This window comes from Mustela lutreola, chromosome 15 (assembly GCF_030435805.1).
Source record: "Mustela lutreola isolate mMusLut2 chromosome 15, mMusLut2.pri, whole genome shotgun sequence".
In the NCBI taxonomy this organism is placed as follows: Eukaryota; Metazoa; Chordata; class Mammalia; order Carnivora; family Mustelidae; genus Mustela; species Mustela lutreola.
Genome location: NC_081304.1, coordinates 2,298,500 through 2,320,742, shown reverse-complemented (window position 1 = coordinate 2,320,742; position 22,243 = coordinate 2,298,500). Strand labels below are relative to the sequence as shown.

Sequence of the window (22,243 nt, the reverse complement as noted above, 5' to 3'; positions counted from 1 at the left end):
GGATCGCCGGGCCCCACGCCCCACTCAGCCCATGGGCTCCCCGCGTGTCTCCCGAAGCGGTCCAGCGTCCGGCTGCCCCACGGGGGGACGCGGAGGTTCCTCTTCTGCACAGCAGCTGGCAGCCCAGGAGGCCGGACACCTGGGTCTGCTTGTCGGCCGGATCCTCCCAGGAGAGGCCCCTGGTGTCCCAGGGAGGCTGAGCTGGGCTGCGGGCGCATGGCCAGAGGGGCCCTCAGGGCAGCTGAGGCCAACAGCGGCCGTGTCTTCCTATTTTGTTGGTCTGTGAGTCACCACCTGCGTGCTCGTGTGCAGGAACGTGGAGGACACAAGCCGCTTTGATGGGGAGAAGAGAACACTTGCAGAAATGGACAGGCCCACGTGGGCCCACATGGGAAAGCGCCCGGGGCCCTCCAACCTGGGGATCTAGAAGAAAAGAGGCCATTTTTATTTTTTTTAATTTTTTAGAAGACTTTATTTATTTATTTGACAGAGAGAGACAGTGAGAGCGCGCAAGCAGGGAGGGGGAGAGGGAGCTCCATCCCAGGACGCTGGGATCATGACCTGAGCTGCAGGCAGACGCTTAACGACTGAGCCCCCCAGGCGCCCCAGGAGGCAGTTTCTAGTTAGTAGAGAGATTCTGAGGTGTTTTTTTTTTTTTTTTAAGATTTTTATTTATTTATTTGACAGACAGAGATCACAAGTAGGCAGAGAGGCAGGCAGAGAGAGAGAGGAGGAAGCAGGCTCCCTGCCGAGAAGAGAGCCTGATGTGGGACTCGATCCCAGGACCCTGAGATCATGACCTGAGCCGAAGGCAGAGGCCTAAACCACTGAGCCACCCAGGCGCCCCGAGATTCTGAGGTTTGACGCGAAGCGTACATTTGGAGGACTGGGCAGGAGCTGTCAGGAAAAGGGAAGCTCGGGGGGGGGTTGCCAGGAACAGAGGGGTGTCCTGAGATGTGGGGCTTGTGCTGGGACCAGAAGAGTCCCAGAATCCCTGGGCTGGTAAGTCATCCTCAGGGTACCCCGCTAAATGTCACCCATTCTGAAGCCTGGAGTCCCGGACGGACGGGCTGTGGAGCCCACGAGCAGAGCCTCGGAGGGAGCAAATGCTGCAGGAAACTGGAGTGCACTGTAAATCAGTGGAGAACACAGGAATCTTGCCCAACGGAGGAGGGACCTTTGGTTCATCATTTGGGGAAAAATTAAATCTTTTCCTCCTACCAGACACGAAAATGAATTCCAGATAGGATTAAGATTGTAAATGGAGAGGGGCACCTGGGTGGCTCAGTAGGTTAAAGCCTCTGCCTTCGGCTCAGGTCATGATCTCAGGGTCCTGGGATCGAGCCCCACATCAGGCTCTCTGCTCAGCGGGGAGCCTGCTTCCTCCTCGCTCTCTGCCTGCCTCTCTGCCTGCTTGTGATCTCTCTGTCAAATAAATAACATCTTAAAAAAAAAAAAATGTAAATGGGGAACGTGTACTGGAAGAAAATACGAGAAAAAATATTCTTTAAATCCGGAGTTGCAGGGCCTTTGGAAGCCCAGCACGGAGAAGAGACCCTCTTAAAGGAACCCATGGGGAGGGTGAGGCAGGCCCACCATGGCGTCGGGGGACCGAGGGCGCCACCAGCAGCGTGAAAGACGGAACACCCGCCAGGAAAGACAGGCTTTCACCTACGAGTGACTTTGGTGGTGGGAACAGATCACGCAAGTCAGTAGGAAGTAACCCCGTGCCCTGTGCCGCTAAGGGACGGTCGTGGGCATAGGCCCGGGCTGGGTCTCTCGGTGCCTTCTGCCCCTCGCGGCTGGGTGTGTCTCCGCCAGGCAGGGCGGCCCCACGTCCCATTCACTTTGCCTTCCCGTACTCAGAACACCGCGCAGCCCACAGCAGGTGCACCACAGACACCGTGAACGAACAGGGTGAGGAGCCCCTGATAGAAGGGAACCAGCGTAGAGGGGACTGGCCCCCCCCAGGCCGGTCGGAAAAACACATGGGCTCCCGTACACCCACCCCACCCCGAAGACTCCCCTGCCTCCTTCCGAAATATCGCCTGGGCCTCATTCCAAGGAAACTACTGAAGCAGCATGCAAGCAAAAATGTTGTTTATTAAAAACTCCACAAGCAAAATGAATAGTGATTCACTGGGGACACTGTTGGGTTCAATAACAAAGTCCCAAGGGCAGGGCGTTAGCCACAAAAGTCAGGATATATCCCAACAATCAAATAGACCCTTGCTGACATAGAAACCTGGGTACAACATGTTAATTTTTAATTCTAGGCTATAAAATAACATAGAGATATGAGTACACATACCATGTACACGCGTGCCCAGGCACGCGTGCACACACACACACACACACACACACACACACCAGGGCCGGGCGGAAGCTCCCACGGAGCTGCCAGGTCATTCTCGACAGCTCAGGCTCCTACGGGAAGGGGTGTCAGGCACCAAGGCTGTACCCACCTCTTGTGACAGAAACTCCAGTCTGTGGACGGTGCTCCCTGCAAGAATCAGCGACACCTCCCATCCCCGGCGTCTGGGGTCTGGGTGTGACGGATGCCCCTCCCTGCTGGCTCCCTCATCTCCTCCTCCTGGACCCCTGACACTGAGGGCCTTGGGGCCCGGAGTCAGGGCTCGGCTGGGTGTTTCGATGTATTATTTTTACAGCTGTATTATTTTCACACTTACCCTTTTGCTGGTGCGGGGTCAGAAAAGCAAGGGTGACACAGGGGAAGGAGATGTTCCAGGACGTTTGGGGCTTTTCAAACATCCTCCTGGGGCCTTGAGCATCGTGAGGTTGGACCAACGTCCCCGTAACCCCAACTCTCCCCCGCAGGCCTGCACGGAGATCGACGCCATCAACGTGGAGAAAAGGCGCATCCTGCAGCAGTGGGCAGCCTGCCTGGTGGGCATGAAGCACCGCGACGAGGCCCACGGGACCATCCAGGAGGCGCTCAGGTATGGGCACACCCGGGATGGCCTCTGGCCGCCCTTCAGGGGCACCACGGTGGGGGGCCGGGAGCTCAGGGAGACAGATGGACGTGCAGATTGCTGCACCCCCACCTGCCCAGGTGCGCCCACGGCGCCCTTCCTGCTGGGTCTGCTGGGACAGAGGGGTGCACCTGCAGCCCCACAGCCCCGGCTTCCGCGCTGAAAGCTCCCTATTGTTCACCAAGATTCAGCATTTCAGACTTTCCGTGGTACCCAGACGGCAAAGCTTTCGTTCTTGGGCTTCCTGGGAAGATTAGGACCAACAGTGGGAGAAGGAGAAAGGGGTGTTTATCTCTGGGAGAGAAGGTCTCCCCCCGCTTTGCTCTTCATCACCTGTGTGCGGAAACCATCCCGGATCCTGTCTTAATCTCCCTGCGGGGGGGTGGGGTGGAGGAAGAGGGCCCTCCTGCAGTCCCCAGGTGATAGGGACCCCGGCGCGGGGCGGTGGGCAGGAAGGAGTGAGGAGCCGCTCTCGGCAGCTCTGCATCTCTGGGGCTTGGACAGCAGGAGACTTTTCTCCTTTTCGGTCCTGCGATTAAGAAGAAAGCGAAACAAAACAACCACCCTCCCCCCCAACAAGACACACACACACACGCATACACGCACACGCACACGGAAGTAGCACGCTGCGTACACACTGCTGAACGCCTTGCTTTTCTCATTCGCCGACCTGCCCCCGAGACCTTTCCTGATCTCCGCATGATCATTCCTTCCTTTCCCAGCACGGAGCGGAGTGTGTGCCCAGCGGCAGCTTGCGGGGGGCTTCCCACCAGGCAGGGCGGGTCCTCGCACTTCTCCGCTGTAGGGTCTCACCCACGTCCCTGCTATTACAGTGTGTTACAGTGTGTCGAGCCCGGAGTTCTGGGGGACATCCGTGCAGAGATCTGCCAGGTGGTTCCCCAGAAGGCCACACCCCACAGGGGGTCCCAGAGCCCCGCAAGAACTTGGCCATTTGGAAGGCGCCCATCGGACTAACGGGAGAAAAAAAAAAATGTTTTGAACACTTATTTTATTTTTACTCTCTCTCTCTCTCTTTTTTTTTTTTTTAAGATTTCATTTATTTATTTGACAGATCACAAGTAGGCAGAGAGGCAGGCAGAGAGAGGGGGAAGCAGGCTTCCCGCTGAGCAGAGAGCCCAATGTGGGGCTCGATCCCACGACCCTGGGATCATGACGTGAGCCGAAAGCAGGGGCTTTAACCCACTGAGCCACCCAGGAAGTCAAGGGTTTTGAGCACACAAGTGGCATTCCCGGCGTAGGACCTTCGGCTCAGATCATGGTCTCAGGGTCCTGGGATCGAGCCCCCGGGTCGGGCTCTCTGCTCAGCAGGGAGCCTGCTTCCCCCCTCTCTCTGCCTGCTTGTGATCTCTGTCTCTCTCTGTCAAATAAATAAATCTTTTTTAAAAAGACTTTATTTATTTACCTGACAGAGCACAAGAGGGGGAGCAGCAGAGGCAGAGGGAGAAGCAGGCTCCCCACTGAACAAGGAGCCTGATTCCCCATAATCAAGGACGTTCTTAAAGTACCTTTTTAATTTTTATTTCATTCATTTTTTTAACTATCATCATTTTTTTTTTTTTTTTTTTTAGTGGGCTCCATGCCCAGGGTGGAGCCCAGGGTAAGCTTGTTTTTCAAGATGGCAGCCAGAACATCCAAGGTCTCCATGGGGTGGCTTCCATGTCTAGGCAAAAATAAGACCTTTTCCAGAAACTCCTTCTAATCTCTCTTGAGCCTAATCCCATCAAGTTTCATCCCCACCATTCCACAGGAACCATGTTAATACATTGACTGAATTGAGTGACCGATTCTGTCTTCATGTGACTGGACTTATCAGCATGTGATACTGCTTTTTTTGGTCTTTTTTAAGCAGGCTCCACGGTCAAAGTAGAGCCCAGCTCGGGGCTTGAACTCACAACCTGAGCTAAGATCAAGAGTTAGATGCTTAACTGACTGAGCCACCCAGGTGCCCCCCCTAAAGTGTGTTTTTTAAAAGTAATCTTTATCAAGGATAAGTGATCACATTCTAGGAAATTTGAAAAACAGGAAAAAAAGGTTCACAATACCACCGTCTTTTTCCTTCGGGGACAATGACAATTTATTAGCATTTTGGGCGCTCACAGGCATCTCTTGTCCCGCACGTATGTCTTACCACGTGTTCAGACTTCTGTCATGCAATTTGTGACTGTGTCTTTTTAAATTGGATGGCTTATTTTTATTGTCAGATTTTAGACATTTATAAGGCTGCTACTTCCTAAAAAAGAAACTGAGTAGCTTTTTTATTTTAGGTTGGCTTTATTGAGGCTAATTTATGTGCAGATTTCTTATGTTCAAAAGTTCTCCTTCGTCCGTGCCCAGCTCTGCGAGCGTGGCAGATGGGCAGAGGCAAGTACCCCCACCCCGGGCCTCAAGATGACGGGCCGCTTCCTTCATCCCCAAGTCCCACAATGTCCCCACCTCCAGCCCGCGCCGAGCCCCGATCTGCTCTCTGTCCCGCCCGCCCCGTCATCCCCAGGAGGTCCCGGGGATGGAGTCACGCAGCACGCGGCCGTCCTCGCCCAGCTTCTGAGCGTCATCCCCACGTGGGACGTGAGACGGTGCCAGCGCGGCCGTGTGTCTCTTGTTATTGCCAAAGAGACCGCCGCCGCGTTCACCGGGTCACCAGCTGACGGGCTTCCCCATTGTTTCCGGTCCGGGGTGTCGTGGGCAGAGCTCCTGGGACAGCATGTACGCGTCTGGGCGTCTAGTGCTTCCTCGTCCCCTGGGGGAGCGCCTGGCCTGGGACCGCCGCTGAGCATGCATTCGACGCGGTCACAAACGCCCAGTGTTTTTTCCAATCTCGTTTGTTCCATTCTGCGCTCCCTCCAGCAGCGGGCGCGATTCCCAGCGACTCCCCTGTCCTCACCAACACTGGCTGTTGTCAATCATTTTAACTTTAGCCGTTCCATTCAGCCATGAGTCGGGGAGTCGGGGAGTCGTGGTATCACCCGAGGTTTAACTCCACAATTCCCTGATGACTGACGAGGTTGAGCACACTCTCACGTGCTGACCTGCCCCCCGGAGACCTTCTTTTTTATATTGAGGGGCTCATCTCATTGCTGACTCAGAAGAGATCTTCATATATTCTAGATACAGTGCCTCCCTCAGACGTGTGCTCTGAACGTATTTCCCCCCAGCCTGTGGCTTTGTCTTCCCATTCTCACGACAGTGGCTTCGGAAGGACAGGCTTTAAACGTTGATGAAGCCCAGTTAATTAATTTTTTTCATAGCTCATGCTCTTTGTGTCCTCTTGAAGAAATCTTTGCCCGACGCGGGGTCCTGAAGCTCCCTCCTGTGTCTTCTGCTAATTCTTCCCCGTGGGTACGTTAATATCATCCCCAGTTAACATCTGTCGCGGCGTGAGACCTAAGTTCCGTCCATTTGCCCACAGTCCCAGCACCGCCGCTGAACAGACCGTCCTCTCTCCATTGAAAGACTGTGTCCCCTTCATCAAATATCAATTGACCACGTGTGTTTGTGCGTCGGTTTGTCTGTTTGTGGACTCCTGATTCTGCTCCCTCCACCAAAACCACACGGACCTGATAATGACAACTTTATACAAAGTCTTAAAATCAGATTGGGGGGTCCTTGTTCTTCTTTTGCAAAAGTATTTGGGCAATTTGAGGTCCTGTAGATTTCCATATATAATTTTAGAATGAGTGTGGCAATTTCTGGAAAAAATATACTTACTACGATTGTAATTAGAATTGCGTTGAGGCTAAAGATCTTTTGGGAGAGAACTAACGCCTTAACGATCGTGAGTCTTCTGCTAAATAAACATGGCACATCTCCCTGGGTTTTTTTTTTTTTTTTTAAGATTTTATTTATTTATTTGACAGAGAAAAAGATCACAAGTAGGCAGAGAGGCAGGCAGGGGGAGAGGAGGAAGCAGGCTCCACACTGAGCAGAGAGTCCAATGCGGGGCTCGATCCCAGAACCCTGAGATGAAGGCAGAGGCTTTAACCCACTGAGCCACCCAGGCGCCCCTGATTTTAAATAAGAACTTTGAATAAGAACTTATTCAAGGGATCAAATACAACCAGTGGAGAAAAGCCCATAGCTGCAGGACGTCTCAGAATGTAGGAGAAACAATGTGTCACACGCAAATGAAGATTCTACTACCCAGCACCTGTCTGTTTGCCTTGATGTTAGTTACAGGCATTCGCACAGCCAATGTGCAGACGGGAACCGAGAGTCAGGAGTGACACCCACAGTGCTCCTCCCAGCCACGCCACGCATGTGGCCACGGGCCTGGGGCTCAAGGGCTCGGAGTTCCCGTGTCCGTGTGTATGAAATTGGATTAGCACACTCCCTTTCCGGGATCGCTCCTCTGACCGGCGAGGGTGGCCGGATCCGGCCCAGGACAATGCCGGCCCCCTCCGGCCCTTCTCCCTTGCTCTCTACCCATCAAAGTGGGTAGCGGTTCTGTGACTAGGTCAGGAAGCGGGCATCGAGATTGGCTGCTGCTAAGAGCTGGGTCCCCATTCGTCCCTCTCTGCCGGGCGAGCCCCTCCGCACGCGGGAAGAGCCTGGGCCCCGGGCGCTCTGAGGCCCCGTCTTTGCTCTCTCGCTCCCGGCAGCGAATGCCAGCACCAGATCATGTCCATCGACGGGGAGATCGAGGCCTACAAGAAATCCATCATGAAGGAGGAAGAGCAGAACGAGAAGCTGGCGAGCATCCTGAACCGCGAGGAGACGGAGGCCAGCCTGATGCAGAAGCTGACGGCGCAGAGCCTGAGCAAGCAGGAGGCGCTGCAGAGCGAGTTCAACACCTACCGGCTGGCACTGCAGGACACGGAGGACGCGCTGGGCAAGGCCCAAATGGTACGACCACGTCCCGCCGCCCGCACGGTGTGTCCCCGCGGCCGCCCCCGCACAGCCCCGTCCCTGCCCCTTCCTTCCTGTCCAGGAGTACGCGGCCAGCATGGGCGACCTGCAGTCCGTCCAGCAGTCCACCCAGCACGAGCTGGAGCTGAGGAGGAGGATGGACGCCTCCATCGTGGAGAAGCTGCAGGAGCACATGACGTCCAACAAGATGACCAAGTACTTCCGCCAGCTCATCCTGAAGCTGCAGAAGCAGAAGACCAACCTGGTAGGCCATCCGACGCCGCGGCCCTGGGGGCGCCCGGGCTGGCGGGTCACGGGCGGGGGACGCGGGCTGAGCGAGGGGCCCTCAGCCGGTCTGCTCACTTGTCACTTAGCTCTAGTTGCACCCACGAACCGGCACTCTCACAGGTGCACGCGCACACGCGCACGCACACACGGGACTCGCCCCTCGAGCAGGCGCGCACGTGGACGCACCCGCGTGCACCCACCGCAAACAACATCCGACTCCTTTGTCAGTTTTCACGTCTATCCTAGTCCAGTCTCCTGCGTTTCACTGAAATACGCCGCAGAGAGGAAAGCGCATGAGGAAGCGCAGGTCCCCACGGGCTTTCTCCCCGGGCGGAGGCTGTTTTAGTTCACTTTTTGGCCACATCCAACTAACACTGTCCGTGAAATGTTCCTCAAAACCCCACATTTCCCTTTCTGCACGCCACTTCGTCACACAGACGAACGCATCGTGCTTGAAAACCCTCTGCGGAGACACTTGAACGTGTTTCCAGGTTCTAAACGTCGTGAACAACTCAGCTCTGGACGTGCTCGCCAGACGTCTTTGTCCACACTTGTAGGAGAAGCTGCTGTGGCAAAAACCCAGGCTCGCAGGGTGGGGTCGCAGAGCCCCCAGACCTCTGCCCCACCAGGCGAGGCCCCCGCGGCCTGGGGACCTCCTCCAAGAAGAGCTCTCTCTTGCTCTCCCTGGGGTCTCGCTTCACTCCGAGCCGTGGTCGGGGGTCCCTGCGCCCTTCCTTGAATCGTTTCTTTGCCTCCCATGGTGTGACCCCTCCAGCGTCCTCTGCCTCGGTGGGCCCCCTTGCAGAACCCTCGGAGGCCACCGCGGCCTGCACCAGGCCTAGGGCACAGCCCAGCAGACGGCCTGCCCCAGGGCCCCTCAAGTCTCAGGAGGAAGGGAGCCCTTTCGCCCTGCTCTCCAGACTACCAGAAGCTTCCATCCGAGGGGCGGGAGTTGAGGGGACGTGGGCCCCTCCCAGCCTGCGGTTAAGAGCATGAGTCGGGCTCCCATGTGATCCTGGGCTCAGCCTTTACTCTTTCCCTGTGTGAAACACCTGGCCGGTGTTAGAGCACCGGATCTAACCACTGATTACAGTGGCAGCAAAGGTCGGGGGAGCCAGAAACTACGCCCCTGCATGTCAGTGGCTGATGGCCACTGTCCCCGGCATGTCAGCGACTGTTGCCCATTGTTGGCAGGAGGAGGCTTGGCTGAGACAGCTGGCGGGCTCCCCTGTCCTTCCGGGAGGGCGGGGCTGCTGTCTACCTGGCCGGCAGCCCGAGGCACCCCATCCCTCCAGGACACCTGGGAGAAGGGCAGCTTGCCCCTGGTCTGGTCATAGCAAGGAAGTGGGGAGACGGGGCCGGAACCAAGACTGGACTCAGCTGGGTCTCCGTGGGAGGTCCTGTCTGATGCTGGGGGTGTCCCGCTCATCCTTTCTCTGGGAAGTCGGGGCAAGACTACCCCTGGGAGCAAAACTCCAGAGAAGCCAACGAGCACAGTGTGCGTGAAGGCCCCCCACCAGTCCTTCCGGGAGGCTGCACTCGTAGGCCCCTAGACCCCCAAGCTCCCAGGCCCCCAGGACCCCCAGCAGCCCCTGCGGGTGGTACACACACTACCAGCAATGTCCAGCGGAGGGCAGTAAAGAGTCTTGATCTCACAAATTTGTCCATTAGGATCACCCCAGGGATTCAAGTCTAGCTCTTTAAAGGGGGCACTTTTTCCAAAATGTTCAAAAAAAAAAAAAAAAAACCCAAAAAGAAAAAAAACCTGGGATCAGGAGGGGATCCAGAGGGAGGGCAGGCACTGGTCTGCAAGTTAGTTCAGGAGCGGCCAGGGTGGTCTCAGTAAGAGCCAACGGCCCAGGAGCAGAGCTGAGGGCCTGTCGGAGCCCCGTGGGACAGCAAGCATGGAGGGCGAAGAGCAAGGGGAAGCCCCTGTGGAGACCCTATCCTAGATGGTCCTGACAAAAAGACACGTGGCTCAGCCTGAGCTCAGAGGCCTGGAGGACTCAGGAGCGTTACCATGGGGAGCTGGGTGACCGCGATGCCGGAAGCATCCAGGTGGGCAGGGTCTGGCTCTAAAACCCAGGACTGTTGGGCGTCCTGCCGAGTCACCCACAGGGGCCAGTCAGTGGATGCACATGAGACAGAGCCAGTCGGGGTCTTGGGGGCAGAGCTGAGATGACCCTGGAGGACAGGGAGCTGGCAGGGGCCAGGGGCCAGGAGAAAGCTGAGAATTTATGTGGGCAAGAGCTGAGGGGCCAGATCATAGGGTCAGGACACAGCCACCGCTCGGGGAAAAGACTCCGTTTACAAAGGAAGCCTGAGCGACTGTGCCTGCCACCCCCCTCCTCTGGTTCTCACAGATACCCTCCCAGTAAACCCTAGGTCACAGGAGGGACCTGGAGGCTCTCCCTGAGAGCCAGCAGAAGAGGCAGGGGTTCTCGTCAAGACTCTCAGGACAGTGGGCGGGCCCCGAGAAGCCCTCAGCTACTCAGCTCTGGCTGGGACTCCTGCCCCCACAACCTAGGGCTGGCAAGAGCCCAGAGCCACCCGGGCAGCCGATGACAGCACAGCAAGATACCGTCTTTCTATGACTGTGTCTAGCTTTTCAGCAAAATGTAAGGACATCCTGCTGTACCACCAGATACAAATGAGAAGTCATTGTTGAACTTGCCATAGCAAAGGAATCCGCTTCCTTCACCAAAACATACCAGCTGTCCAGACCAGCCCCTGGGTGCCAGATTCTGTGGGACAGGATGGAAGAGGATGCGGGCGACAACCGTGGCTAGTTTCCTAGGTTACCGGTATAAGGGAGTATTACACAGCCATTAAAAATGACACGAGCACAGAAGTCAAGATTGAGTTCATTAAAAAGCGGCTTATAAACCTCTGTGTAGAGCGTATCCTGCCTTCGGTTCTGGGGGAAGGTGTGGAGGTCCTATATAAAGACTAGAAGGAAGGAGAGGTCGACTGTGTAGCAGATGCTCGGAAATGATAGCCTAGCCAGCTCATTTAGAGCCCCTGCCCCAGCGGGAAAGAATGCTGACATGTCTCCTCATGCTAACACAGGTGACACATCTTTCCAAAATTGACGGCGACATTGCTCAGACCACCCTGAACATCACAAACACCAACTGCAGGCTGGACATGCACCAGAAGACGCTGGCCGAGCTTGACAAGGAAGTGAAGAAGATCAATGACCTCATCACCAACAGCGAGAACGAGATCTCTAGGCGCACAATCCTGATCGAAAGAAAGCAAGGCCTCATTAACTTCTTCAATAAGCAGCTGGAGCAGATGGTTTCTGAGCTGGGGGTAAGACCTCCGGGCCAGGAGAGGCTGCTCCCAGTTGACATTTGCACCTGGCCTTGTCGGGGACGTTCTGAAATGAACTCACACGGAACAGAGCCATTCCTCTCCCGCACCTTTTATGAGTGACACGGTGAGGGGGGACCCCCCCAAGTCGGGGGCTGCCTGCGAACCTTCTCCTGCCAAGGTCCAGACAGTAACTATTTCAGGCCAGACGCTGTCTGCTGAAGGTCCTCACCCCTGTTTCACGGCCAGAAAGGCAGGTGGTAAGGGAATGGCTGTGTGTCTTTTGGGTGGGCTCTGAAACGGGACCCTGGAACTTTCACCAGGAACCAAATCTTCTTTCTTGTCAAGCAAAGACAGCAGGTGGGATCTGACCGCTGCTCTAAGTGAGGGCATCTGATGAGTTTGAGGCCTGAAGTCCTTGTAAGTTATCCACGTATCCCTAACGTGGGGGCCCCTCCATGGGCTTCAAGCTCAGGAGGAAGATGGTCAGCTGGGCATGGTCTTAGGTAGATCCCGAGCACCAGAAAGCTTCTCAAAGCCGCGGCCCAATGGACAATGAGGGAGTAAAGACTCTGGCCCTTGATGGTCTGTCCCTAAAAGAAAACTTATAAAGCCCCTTTGAGTAATGGAGGCCATGCTAAGGTCCTGCCCTTGGCCCCACAAGGCTGTGGCATGATGGGGAGGGGGCCACAGTCCTCCTGAGACCTGTGTCTCCCACAGCGGGTCAGGGGCAGACTTGGGACCCTCAGTGCCCTCAAGGAAATGTCCCCCAGTCCTCCTACAGATGCATGATCCCAGGCGGGGTCCCAGGCCTCCTCAGCCCACCCGGAAAGCAGACCTTTGAAAACAAGGAAGCTCGCTTTGCTTTTTGGTGACTCTCACTTTTAGGGGGAAGAAGTGGGGCCTCTGGAGCTTGAAATCAAAAGGCTGAGCAAGCTGATCGACGAGAACAACACCAGCGTGACCCAGGCCCAGGTGACCTGGCTCCGCCTGCAGCAGGAGATGGTGAAGGTCACTCAGGAGCGGGAGGAGCAGCTGGCGTCCCTGGACATGTTCAAGAAGGAGATGCACATCCTGGAGCAGAAGAAGCTGCGGATAGAAAGTAAGTGCCGGGCGGTGCAGGGGCCCCGCGGGCTGGCTGCCCTGCTCGGGGACACAGGACACCTCACGTCCCAAACTGAGGGTCATGGACGAGAAGCCTTCTTCCTCTCCAGCTGAACCTAGAAAACGGTCCCACCAGAGGCTCCCCAGCCCCTGTCTTGTCCCAAACAGTGTAAAAACCAGGGGTCTCTATTGGGCAGGGTGCCTGGAAGTGGGAGATGAGCACCCTTCCTGGCCACCCCCACCCCCCTAAGGCCCCCACGGAGGCATCCTGGTCCCACCCGCGTCTGCGATCAGAGATCCACGCAGGTCAGCCCGGCCATGCGGCCCCACAGGAAATGCTCCCTGCTGTTCCGGGCCCCACTCCACCTGGACCCCTCACGCCGGAGGCCCTGCTGCCTTCCTGGCCTGCCCATTAGGCTGGTTGTTTTCTGGCCCCTGCCCCTAAGCTGGGCGGCGCCTCGGAGGGGGCAAGGCCCACCTTTCTTGGAGACCCCGTGAGCGCCAGTCACCTCCCCACAGGCTGTTCTCAGGGCAGGGGGCTTGCCCGCCACCATCCCGTCCCGCACCTGCTGGCTGTCCACACAGCGGTCCTTTCCGGTGTCTGGGAGGGCCAGGCTTTGGGAACGGAGCGGCCAGAGAGAGGTCGCTTCCCTGTGGCCCGCAGGGCCCTGACTGGGGTGGGAGCTACTCTGGGAGCGCGGCCACCCCTGCGTCCACTCCGCCACAGACAAGATCGACCAGGAGAAGAAGGAGCAGAAGGAGATCGAGCGCCGCATGAAGGACCTGGACAACGACCTGAAGAAGCTCAGCGCGCTGATGAGCAAGAACCGGAGCAGCTCCGAGGGGCTGCAGCAGGACAACCTGGTGACCGAGAAGGAGTTCGTGCGCGCGCTCAAGGTCCGGCGCGCGCCCGCGGCGACACGCGCGGGCTCCGGGCTGGGGGGGCGGGGCGGGGGCGCGCACGGGCGGGAGGGCACACGGTGGGCCCTGCGTCCGCCGGGGTCCGCAACCAGCCGGCCGCGCCCCCGTCCCCGCGCAGGCCTCGGAGAGGGAGACCATCGAGATGCAGGAGAGGCTGAACCAGCTGCACGAGGAGAAGGAGGCCACGCTGAGCAACCTGGTGGAGGCGGAGTGAGTGCCGGCCCCGCCCCCGCCCCGCCCCCTGCCGCCGCGCCTGCGCGGCCCCGCCCATTCACAGCCGCGGGGAGCCACGCTAGGGGCGGGGCCCAGGGAAGAGCAGGTGTCAGGGCGCGGTTCCAGCCCTCCACCCTGGCCCGCCCGGTCTCGGGGAAGATGAGTGGCTTGCTTTTTGTTTGTTTGTTTGTTTTTAAGATTTTGCTTATTTATTTGAGAGAGAGAGAGAGAGAGAGAGGACAAGCCGGGGGAGCAGCAGAGGGAGAGGGAGAAGCAAGCTCCCAGCTGAACAGGGAGCCCCATGCAGCACTCCATCCCCGGACCCTGAGATGAGGACCTGAGCCGAAGGCCGACGCTTCACCGGCTGGGCCACCCAGGCGGCCCTTGACGGGGGACTTTGTCTCTGGGATAAAGTTTTTAAAATTACTCTCTCTTTAGGACGCCTGGCTGTAAGAGTAAGCCACCCCCAACTGTAGCATTGTGAACGGGGACAATGTCTGCAAAGACACAGGTCATTCCGACTCCCTCCCTTTGCAGGGAAACCACAGTGCATACATCTTTCTTGTCTGCTTGCTTTTTTTTTTTTTTTTTAAGATTTTATTTATTTATTTGACAGAGATCACAAGCAGGCAGAGAGGCAGGCAGAGAGAGAAAGGGGGAAGCAGGCTCTCCGCGGAGCAGAGAGCCCGATGCGGGGCTCGATCCCAGGACTCTGGGATCACGACCTGAGCCAAAGGCAGAGGCTTTAACCCACTGAGCCACCCAGGCGCCCCGTCTGCTTGCTTTTTAAACAAAAAAGGGTTCTCTGTGCTGCCCTCTGAAGCAGTTTTATGTATTTTCTGTGGATCCACATTTCCCGTGGGACCGGCTGCTGAGTCAGCCCCGCCAGGCCAGGTCAGAGCCCACACGCGCGCTCCTTCCAGCTGGGTTGAGCCCGCTGCCCGTCCAGGCCGAGGTAACAGCTCTGGCCAGGGCTTATAAACGTTGTCGGTCAGCATCGTGGAGGCTGGCAGTCCAAGGTCAGGGGGTTGGGTTGGATGAGTGAGGGCGTCTTCTGGATACTGGGCTTCTGGCTGTGTCCCCGAGGGTGCTCTGTGGGGTCTCTTCTCTAAGGGCGCTGACCCCTTTCATGAGGCTGCACCTGGTGACATAGCACCTCCCAGGGGGGCCACCTCCAAACACCATCGTGCTGGGTGTCATGGAGAGGGGCACAAACATCGAAGCCAGGCGGTGAACGTGCGTCTTTGCTGCTATGTGAACTTCTCCTTTTAACCGAAGTATCCTTAGCACACAGAGGTACAGTGGCTTCAGGTGTGGCATAGCTGTGTCTGCATGTGACGCCACGACAGCACCGCCGACCAGGGAGGGAGAGCCCCCTTTGCTCTGGGTCGTGTGGGCAGGAATCTGAGAGAGCGCCTTGGCCCCGGGGGTTTATGTTGACCTGCAGGTAACAGAATGGGGATTTGTTTCTGTTTGACAGTCAAGCCCTCCACTCAGTGCCTGGGTATTTAAACAAGCCAAGTGAGAGAGAGAGAGAGAGCGTGAGGGTCCCAGGTACCGGCCCCCCTGCTCTGAGCCCGCCCCAAGCCCACCATGCTCGGCCTCTGCTCACCCCTGCCTTCCGGCCGTCCACTGCAGGTCTCAATTTGGAGCAAGCCCGTAGGTCATGAGCTCACAGAAGCATCCGAAAGAAATCTCCTCAATGTCTCCCACTCTCACACTGCCTCTCCCACTTTTAAAGACACCAGATCATGCTTTGGGAGAAAAAAATCCAGCTGGCAAAAGAGATGCGGGCATCGGTGGATTCCGAGACCGGCCAGACAGAGATCCGAGCCATGAAGGCGGAGATCCACAGGATGAAGGTAGGGGGGCCTACCCAGGCCGGGACCCCCGGGACCACACGGGCCACCCTGGCCAGTGGCATGGACACCATCCCCAGGGAAGGGCAAAGGGCAAGCACTCCGGGCTGCTCCCTTGCTGACCTCCCACCCGAGGTCCGTCCACTTTGGTTCTTCTCACATGGAGAGGATCACAGACTCCGCAAGACCCACAGCCCTGTGCGCGGTGTTAAGCGAGACACACTTGTACCCTTGCCTCACGCAGTCCGGGCACTCTGATGATTCTGAGGGCGGGTGGGCCCCTGAACCTCACGGCCCACTGGGGAGAGACATGCCACTGGGGGAAAGGGGTCTCGCCTGGTAATGTGTTCAGACAACACACCCATCTTTTCCGTGGGAGCCTCGAGTTCTCTCCACCGTCCTCCTGAGCTGGATTTCATTCCCTCAAAAACAGCTGGTGATTAAATTGGGGCCCCAGGATAAGCAAGGAAGATAGTAAAAGCAGGCGGGCATCACTCCCACAAAGCCGCTTTCTGCCTGCGGCATTCACAGGAATGCGGATCAAATGCATATGCTACTGATAAGTTTTTAAAATGCTCCATTTAACTGACTTTTCAGACCCTGGAAGCCACATGCGTTGGCTGCCACAGGCCAGACACACACACACACACACACACACACACACACACACCCGCGGCAAGGGCTTGCGCATGCGCACACGGGCGTGCCCCCCACCCCCGGCCCATGACGTGCAGCAAAATGGGATCTGCACGTCTAGCTTGGCAACTTATTTTTCAAAAAAAATACGGACATTAGCCCAGTTTTTAACAGTTACACAATGTCCTGCGTATGTGTCCTAACTTCTTGGAGCGTCCCGGGTTGGTGAGAATCCAGTGTCCCGGTTCCCCGTGCTGGCCGTCCCGTCTTTTCTTGCTGGGGTTTGCTGCAGGTCACACTCCCCAAAGTGGGATTACAGGGCGGAGGCGTGTACAGTCTTGACCAGAGCCCCTCAGATCATTTTTCCAAGAGGTGCTCCGTGACAGCCACGTCCCGACAGCCTGGGCACCCTGGGGTGTCATCAGCCCACAAGGCTTTACTTTCAGATTGAGGTGTTTAACCGAGCTCGTCCCCGGTGGCATGGTCCCATGCGCTGTGACAAAAATGTATAACCACATAACCACCCCCTTCATGACATGCAGTATCTCCATCGCCCGCGGGTCCCCGCGTGCCCCCTGCACTCTGCGTCCCGCGCCCCAGTCCCCGACTCTCCCAGGATGTCACAGACGCAGACGGTGCAGCGTGAACTACTATCTCGAGTGCGGCTTTTCGCACACCCCAGAACGCATCCGAGGCCCCTCACGTCGGTGAGGCCCGGCTCTGTTCTCTGTGCAACTTGCGGTGGTGCATCTAAGAAATCAGAGCTTGGCCCACGGTCACAGGGGTTTTTCTCTTATATTTTCTTCTAGGAGCTTCGTACTTACCTGTTTTCTGTTATGGGTTATTGAGTGGGTGTGTGTGTGGGTGTGTGTGCGTGTGCATGTGGCGAGTACTTCCTCAATTTCCTATTTCCATTTTCTTACTTCTTGGCAACTCGGGGGAGTTTGGGCATGTCACCGTGACTAAGCCCCGCCTTGGACGCCCGCCCCACATGTTCTCCCTCTGCTCCGGGTCTCTCCCCGCTCACGGGGTCGTTGGGGTTCATGACGTGAGGCATGTCTGCTGTCTGCGCGGCTTCTGGGTTTCCCGGATTGCTCTCGACGGCCACCGCAGCTTGAAATGACACAAATATGTTCCCAAGTTCTCTGCACGTGTTTGCACATCTTGAAATCCTGAATCCACCTGGAATTAATTTGTGGACACGGCGTGAAGCAGGGGCCCCTGGCTGCTCTCTCAGCTGGGGTGTGAGTCTCGCTGGCATTCCCACCTCGTCTGGGCTCGCTCCCCAGCCGACGCCGCACAGACGACAGCCCATCCGCGCCGGCCCCGCCCTGGGCCCCCGCCCCTGCAGAGCGCGAAGCCGCTGCCACACTTTAAACCCCGGTGGGCTAGGTCTCCCACCACCCTTGGCCTGGGGGTTCCTGCCTGTGTATCCTTTTTTATTCTGAACCGGCTTCTCTGACGTACACACAAGGAGATGAATTTATTTTTAATGTCCGGCTGGACGGGTTTAGCTCGGGCCCATGTCTCTGTCCCCAAGACCGAGACGGAACCCTCCTAACACCTGAGAAAGGCCTCACGTGGCCCTTACAGTCAGCCTCCGCGACAACCCGGGCCCCAGGCCTGGTCCCACAGACCCTTCCCGTCCCCGTCTCCCAAAACCACGACTAAGAAATCAACGTTGGTACAGGTGTCCCCACTTTCTTGGCTTCCGTCTCTTTATTGCTCCAGAATCGCACCCAGGCTGCGCGTGGCGGTCCTCCGTCTCCCAACCCCCCCGGCCTCTGCCAGTTTCTAGTTTTCCCCTTGTCAGTGCACTCTTTACATGGACCTTCAACTCCTTCTGACCAGCAGGGGATGGCTCCAGAGCCCTCCGTCCTCGGGCACATCCCCCTTGCTGGTCCCAGGCCAGGTCAGGGCTCCGCCGAGTCAGCAGAGGTGGCGCTGGACGCGCTCCCTCACGGCCCCCCTGCCCCGTACACCCAGGTCAGGCACGGGCAGCTGCTGAAGCAGCAGGAGAAGATGATCCGGGACATGGAGCTGGCCGTCGCCCGCAGAGAGACCATCTCCACCCAGGCCAAGGGGCAGGCCAAGATGGACAAGAAGTTGCTCACCCGGACAGACTTCCACCACCAGCAGACAGAACTGCGACGCAAGATCAGGGACATTCACAAGGTAGGCGGCCCTGCGACAAGAGGGAGCGTGCCGTGGACCCTGTCCCTCTGTCCTGCCAGCCTGCTTCTCAGCACTGCCCCTTCTCCTGCCCCCATTCCCAGAGCTGAGTCAGGCCTCCTGTGTGGGGCGGTCTGACCAGGCTGAGAAGTGGCCGTGGGGGCTGCGGGGGGAAGGAGCCTGGCTCCGGAACCGGACAAGCCAACGGACCCCTGTACCATCTAGGCCTGAGCCCCACAACCCACGTGCCAGTTCTGGGTAGAGATGCAGCGGCTGTCACTGTGCCCTTGAGGGGGTCCGGCTTGGGTTTTACAGAACCACACGGAGCGGTACAACCCAGGGCCAGAGAGCGCCAGGTTTCAGCTCCTCAGCCTACCACCTCACAGAACTGGCGTCAGGGATGCACGGCATGTTGAACCGTGGCTCATGTTGAGTCCCTGTGTCTCTGAGCCCAGATGGTGGGGGGACAGGCTGGTGGGCACTCAGAAGGCCCACACCCTCGTGCACCAGGCTGTACCAGCGAGCACATGGCGTGTGCCCTGCCCAGCACACACTCCCTCGGCCGTCACCGGCCTCTGGCTCAGACTCCCTCCGCCTGTGTGACCTTGGGCATATGTGGGACCTTTCCAAGCCTGCGTTTCTGCCTCTGCCGGATGATATATGAGCAGTAGCCCCCCGGGTAGGTGAAGGCTCACCTGAGAAAGAACCCGGTCTCCGAGCCCCGCTGGCCTCCAGCAAGCTGTTCCACTTGAGGCTCAGGCATGTTGCCTGACAGCTCCGTGCTTCAGCTTCCTGACCTGTGGAATGGGTACGCATCTCCTAGAGCTGCCCAGAGGATTCCGTGGAGACTGTCGGGAGAGCCTAAATCCTATACGAGGAGAGATTAGCTGGAAATGACGGGGTTGACCCACCTGCTCATTTGGAAATTACTGGAGGCAGCAGAATGGCCTTTTCTTGGTCCTTGTTGGCCGATCCTCTCTGCCACGCTGGTCACTCATAATGTCCACTCCTCTCCACTCCTGGGGCTCCCCAGCTGCCACCCCTGCCCTGCCCTCCCTGACCCCCGCTCAGCTCCAGCTACAGGGGTCTGCGCCCAGATTCCCCTGCCACGCACTCCCCTATGCGCCACACACAGCAAGACTGCCAGCGGTCGTGCACAGACTGGCCCTTTGCACAGCCCAAATTCTCCCGTGTCCCCAGCTAGACCCCAAGAGTCACTCTGTTGCCTCTAATTTATTGATCCACTGGACCCCACCAGCTGTGTCCCCACCCCACCCCCGGCTGCCCAACCTCACTGTGACGGAGCCTGGCCTCCTCCATGCCCACCCCCAACACCCCCCACCCCGTGAGGCTTAGCTCCTGCCCCAGGCATCTGCTGTTCCTACTCTTGGCACACAGGGGCCCAGCAGGCCCTGGTCCCTGTGCCCTTGCAGACAGACCTGCTTCAAGAGGGGGACCCCCATTTCTCTCTCCCAGCCATGCCTGCCTTTGGGGAGCAGTCTGCAGGGTGGGCTTACCTGCCCTCTCACTGGGACTCACCCCTCCAGGTCCTGGAGTCTTGAGGGGCAGGGACTCCCTCTGCCCTCGTGGGGATCCTCCCCAGACTCCAGCTGACTCTGTCTACCTAGTTACCAGGAGGCAGGGTCCTGGGACGGTCCTGTCTATGTCCCAGGCTACCGAGGAGTGCACCAAAACCATCCTAGAACTGGAAGAAACTCAAAAGCACGTGAGCAGCTCCCTCTCGGAGAAGCAGGAACAGCTGTTGGTGATGCAGTCCAGTACTGATGAGCTCGAGGCCGACCTGGACCGGCTCTTGGCCCTTAAGCAACAGGTAGGCCAGTCCCCTGAGGCACCAGGGCCACAAGCGGCCAGGCATGGAACCTGCCCCTTGCAGCAGCAGCACGCCCTCGGCCAAGGCCTCCTCCTGACCCAGTTAAGCGCAGGGACCCCAGTGCTGCCCAGCACTCTATGACCACTCGCTCACCTCATATGCCCTAACATCTAGTATCACACAACTTTTATGGGCCAGGCACTGCCCTGGGCGCAAAGGCGACAGAGCAGGCTCCTGGAGGCTACCTTTTGGGGACAGAGGGACACGTGATAAACAAAATGAATGAAAAAGATAGCTTGTGTTAGGTGGTGATAAATATTCCGGAGAAAAATAAAAGATGAGAAAGGGCACTGGGGGCTGGGTCTTTTGAGGAACAGCTGAGTCCAGACTGGAAGGTGGCAAAGGAATGAGCTGGCTGGGTAAAGCAGGGCAGGAGCCACTCGAGGGGCGGTCAGAGGCCAGCAGGCTGGACCTGAGGGCAGAGACACCACAATCCGTGCTGTGCACAGCCAGGAGACTTTGGGCTCTTGTCAGGAAGGTGGGAAGACAGGGGAGGGTTTGGGGCTGAGGCATGGCTCTGGGGTTAGCAGAATCCCTCTGGCTCTGATGCCGAAGGGTCAAGAGGAGAACACGGGAGGCCTCATTGAGGTGATGCACGGACCGGGGCAGTAGCCACGAGGCTAGTGTGAAGCTGTGGGATTCTGCATATAATTTCAGCTGCCCCAGTGGGAGTTCCTGCTGGATTGGATGTGGTGTGAGCAGTAGAGGGGGGTCAAGTGAGTCTGCAGGGTCCGAGCCTGACCACAGACGGGGGAGGTAGCGCAGGAAGTCCACTATGGGCCTGGCAGGCAGCGCTATCAAAGGTCTCTCAGACGATAGGCAAAGGAAAAGGCCCAGGTCACAGCACATCAGCCTCTTCCCCACGGTGTGGAGAGTCCCTGTCCTCCTTCTCCCCCGGGCACTTCCCCCAGTCCGGAGTTTGTGTGGGAGCAGCGGGTGTCCTATTTTCAAGCTGCATAACCTGATGCGCGGTCTCTTGTCCCACCCAAGAACCTCTCGGAGCTGGTGGCCCTGCAGACGCGGGTCAAGCACCTCCAGGCTGTGAAGGACGGGAGGTACGTGTTCCTGTTCCGCTCCAAGCAGTCGCTGCTGCACGAGCACAGGCGCTTGGACAGTCGGCTGGCCGTCATCAGCACCGTCCTCGAGCGGGTGAAGAAGGAGAACCCCCAGTTCCAGGCGGCCCTGCTCAAGGTCAGCCAGACCATCGCCAGCAAGCTCCGGCCGTCCGAGTCCCCCTAGAGGGCAGCCTGGGCCCTCCCTCCCACGCCCGCTCCCCCCCACCCCTGGAAGAGACCAGAATCTGTGTATGGAGCCATGCCCACCCCCAGAGACGCCCTTTGCCCTTTCGGAGAAACAGGCCAGCGCGGCGGACCCGGATGCTCTCGGCCGCCCCCGCCCCCAGGCCGTCCCAACCGAGTCAACTCCCGGCGCTTCCGGGGGCCCTTCGGGGAGCCTCCCACCGCACGCCGGGCGGACTCCGCGAGCCTCTGCCCCGAGAGTGTCCCGAGGGGACCGCGGCGCCGCCTCCTCGCGCCCCGGTCCCACTGGCGTCCCGGAGGGGGGCCCGACGGAGAGCGGGCGAGGGCCAGGCGCCCCAGGACGCCGCCCGTCTCCAGCGGTCCCCGCGCGGTGGTCGCCGTCGCGCGACGCCCCGCCCCAGCACCTGCCACCCGGCGGCTTCTCGGCCGCGTCCTGGGACAGGGCCTTCAGAACAATTTCCCCCACGAAAATAAAATTCTTTTCTGAACGCGGGAGAAACGCGTCTTTGTCCGCCAGCGCCGCGCCCCGGCGGCGGGAGGCGCCCTCGGAGCGCCGGGTCGCCCCGCGCAGCCGCCGCTTTTCGGGGAACGAAGACGCTTTCCCTTCCCGAACGGCTTCCGCGGACCGGCCGCGCGCTGAGGGAGCCCGCGGTGCCCGTCCGGGACGCCCCAAGGCCCGCGCGCCGTCCCCGCCCCGCACGCGCGTCCCGGCAGGTGCGCGCCGCTCGC

The 22,243-nt window shown here is 58.4% G+C and overlaps 1 protein-coding gene across 2 annotated transcripts in view; it reads left to right on the top strand.

Annotated features, from left to right (window-relative positions):
* The window catches only part of CCDC40 (coiled-coil domain containing 40), a 34,706-nt gene extending 12,704 nt beyond the window's left edge, over positions 1-22,002 (top strand). For both annotated transcript variants that reach the window (XM_059147319.1, XM_059147320.1), the window contains exons 10-20: positions 2,839-2,960; positions 7,610-7,853; positions 7,939-8,121; positions 11,214-11,459; positions 12,348-12,561; positions 13,291-13,460; positions 13,603-13,694; positions 15,439-15,559; positions 18,179-18,367; positions 20,037-20,195; positions 21,246-22,002. In XM_059147319.1, the coding sequence (XP_059003302.1) occupies positions 2,839-2,960; positions 7,610-7,853; positions 7,939-8,121; positions 11,214-11,459; positions 12,348-12,561; positions 13,291-13,460; positions 13,603-13,694; positions 15,439-15,559; positions 18,179-18,367; positions 20,037-20,195; positions 21,246-21,494 (1,989 nt within the window). In that variant the 3' untranslated portion in view covers positions 21,495-22,002. The remainder of the gene's footprint in view (positions 1-2,838; positions 2,961-7,609; positions 7,854-7,938; positions 8,122-11,213; positions 11,460-12,347; positions 12,562-13,290; positions 13,461-13,602; positions 13,695-15,438; positions 15,560-18,178; positions 18,368-20,036; positions 20,196-21,245) is intronic.
* The last annotated feature ends 241 nt before the right edge of the window (positions 22,003-22,243 follow it).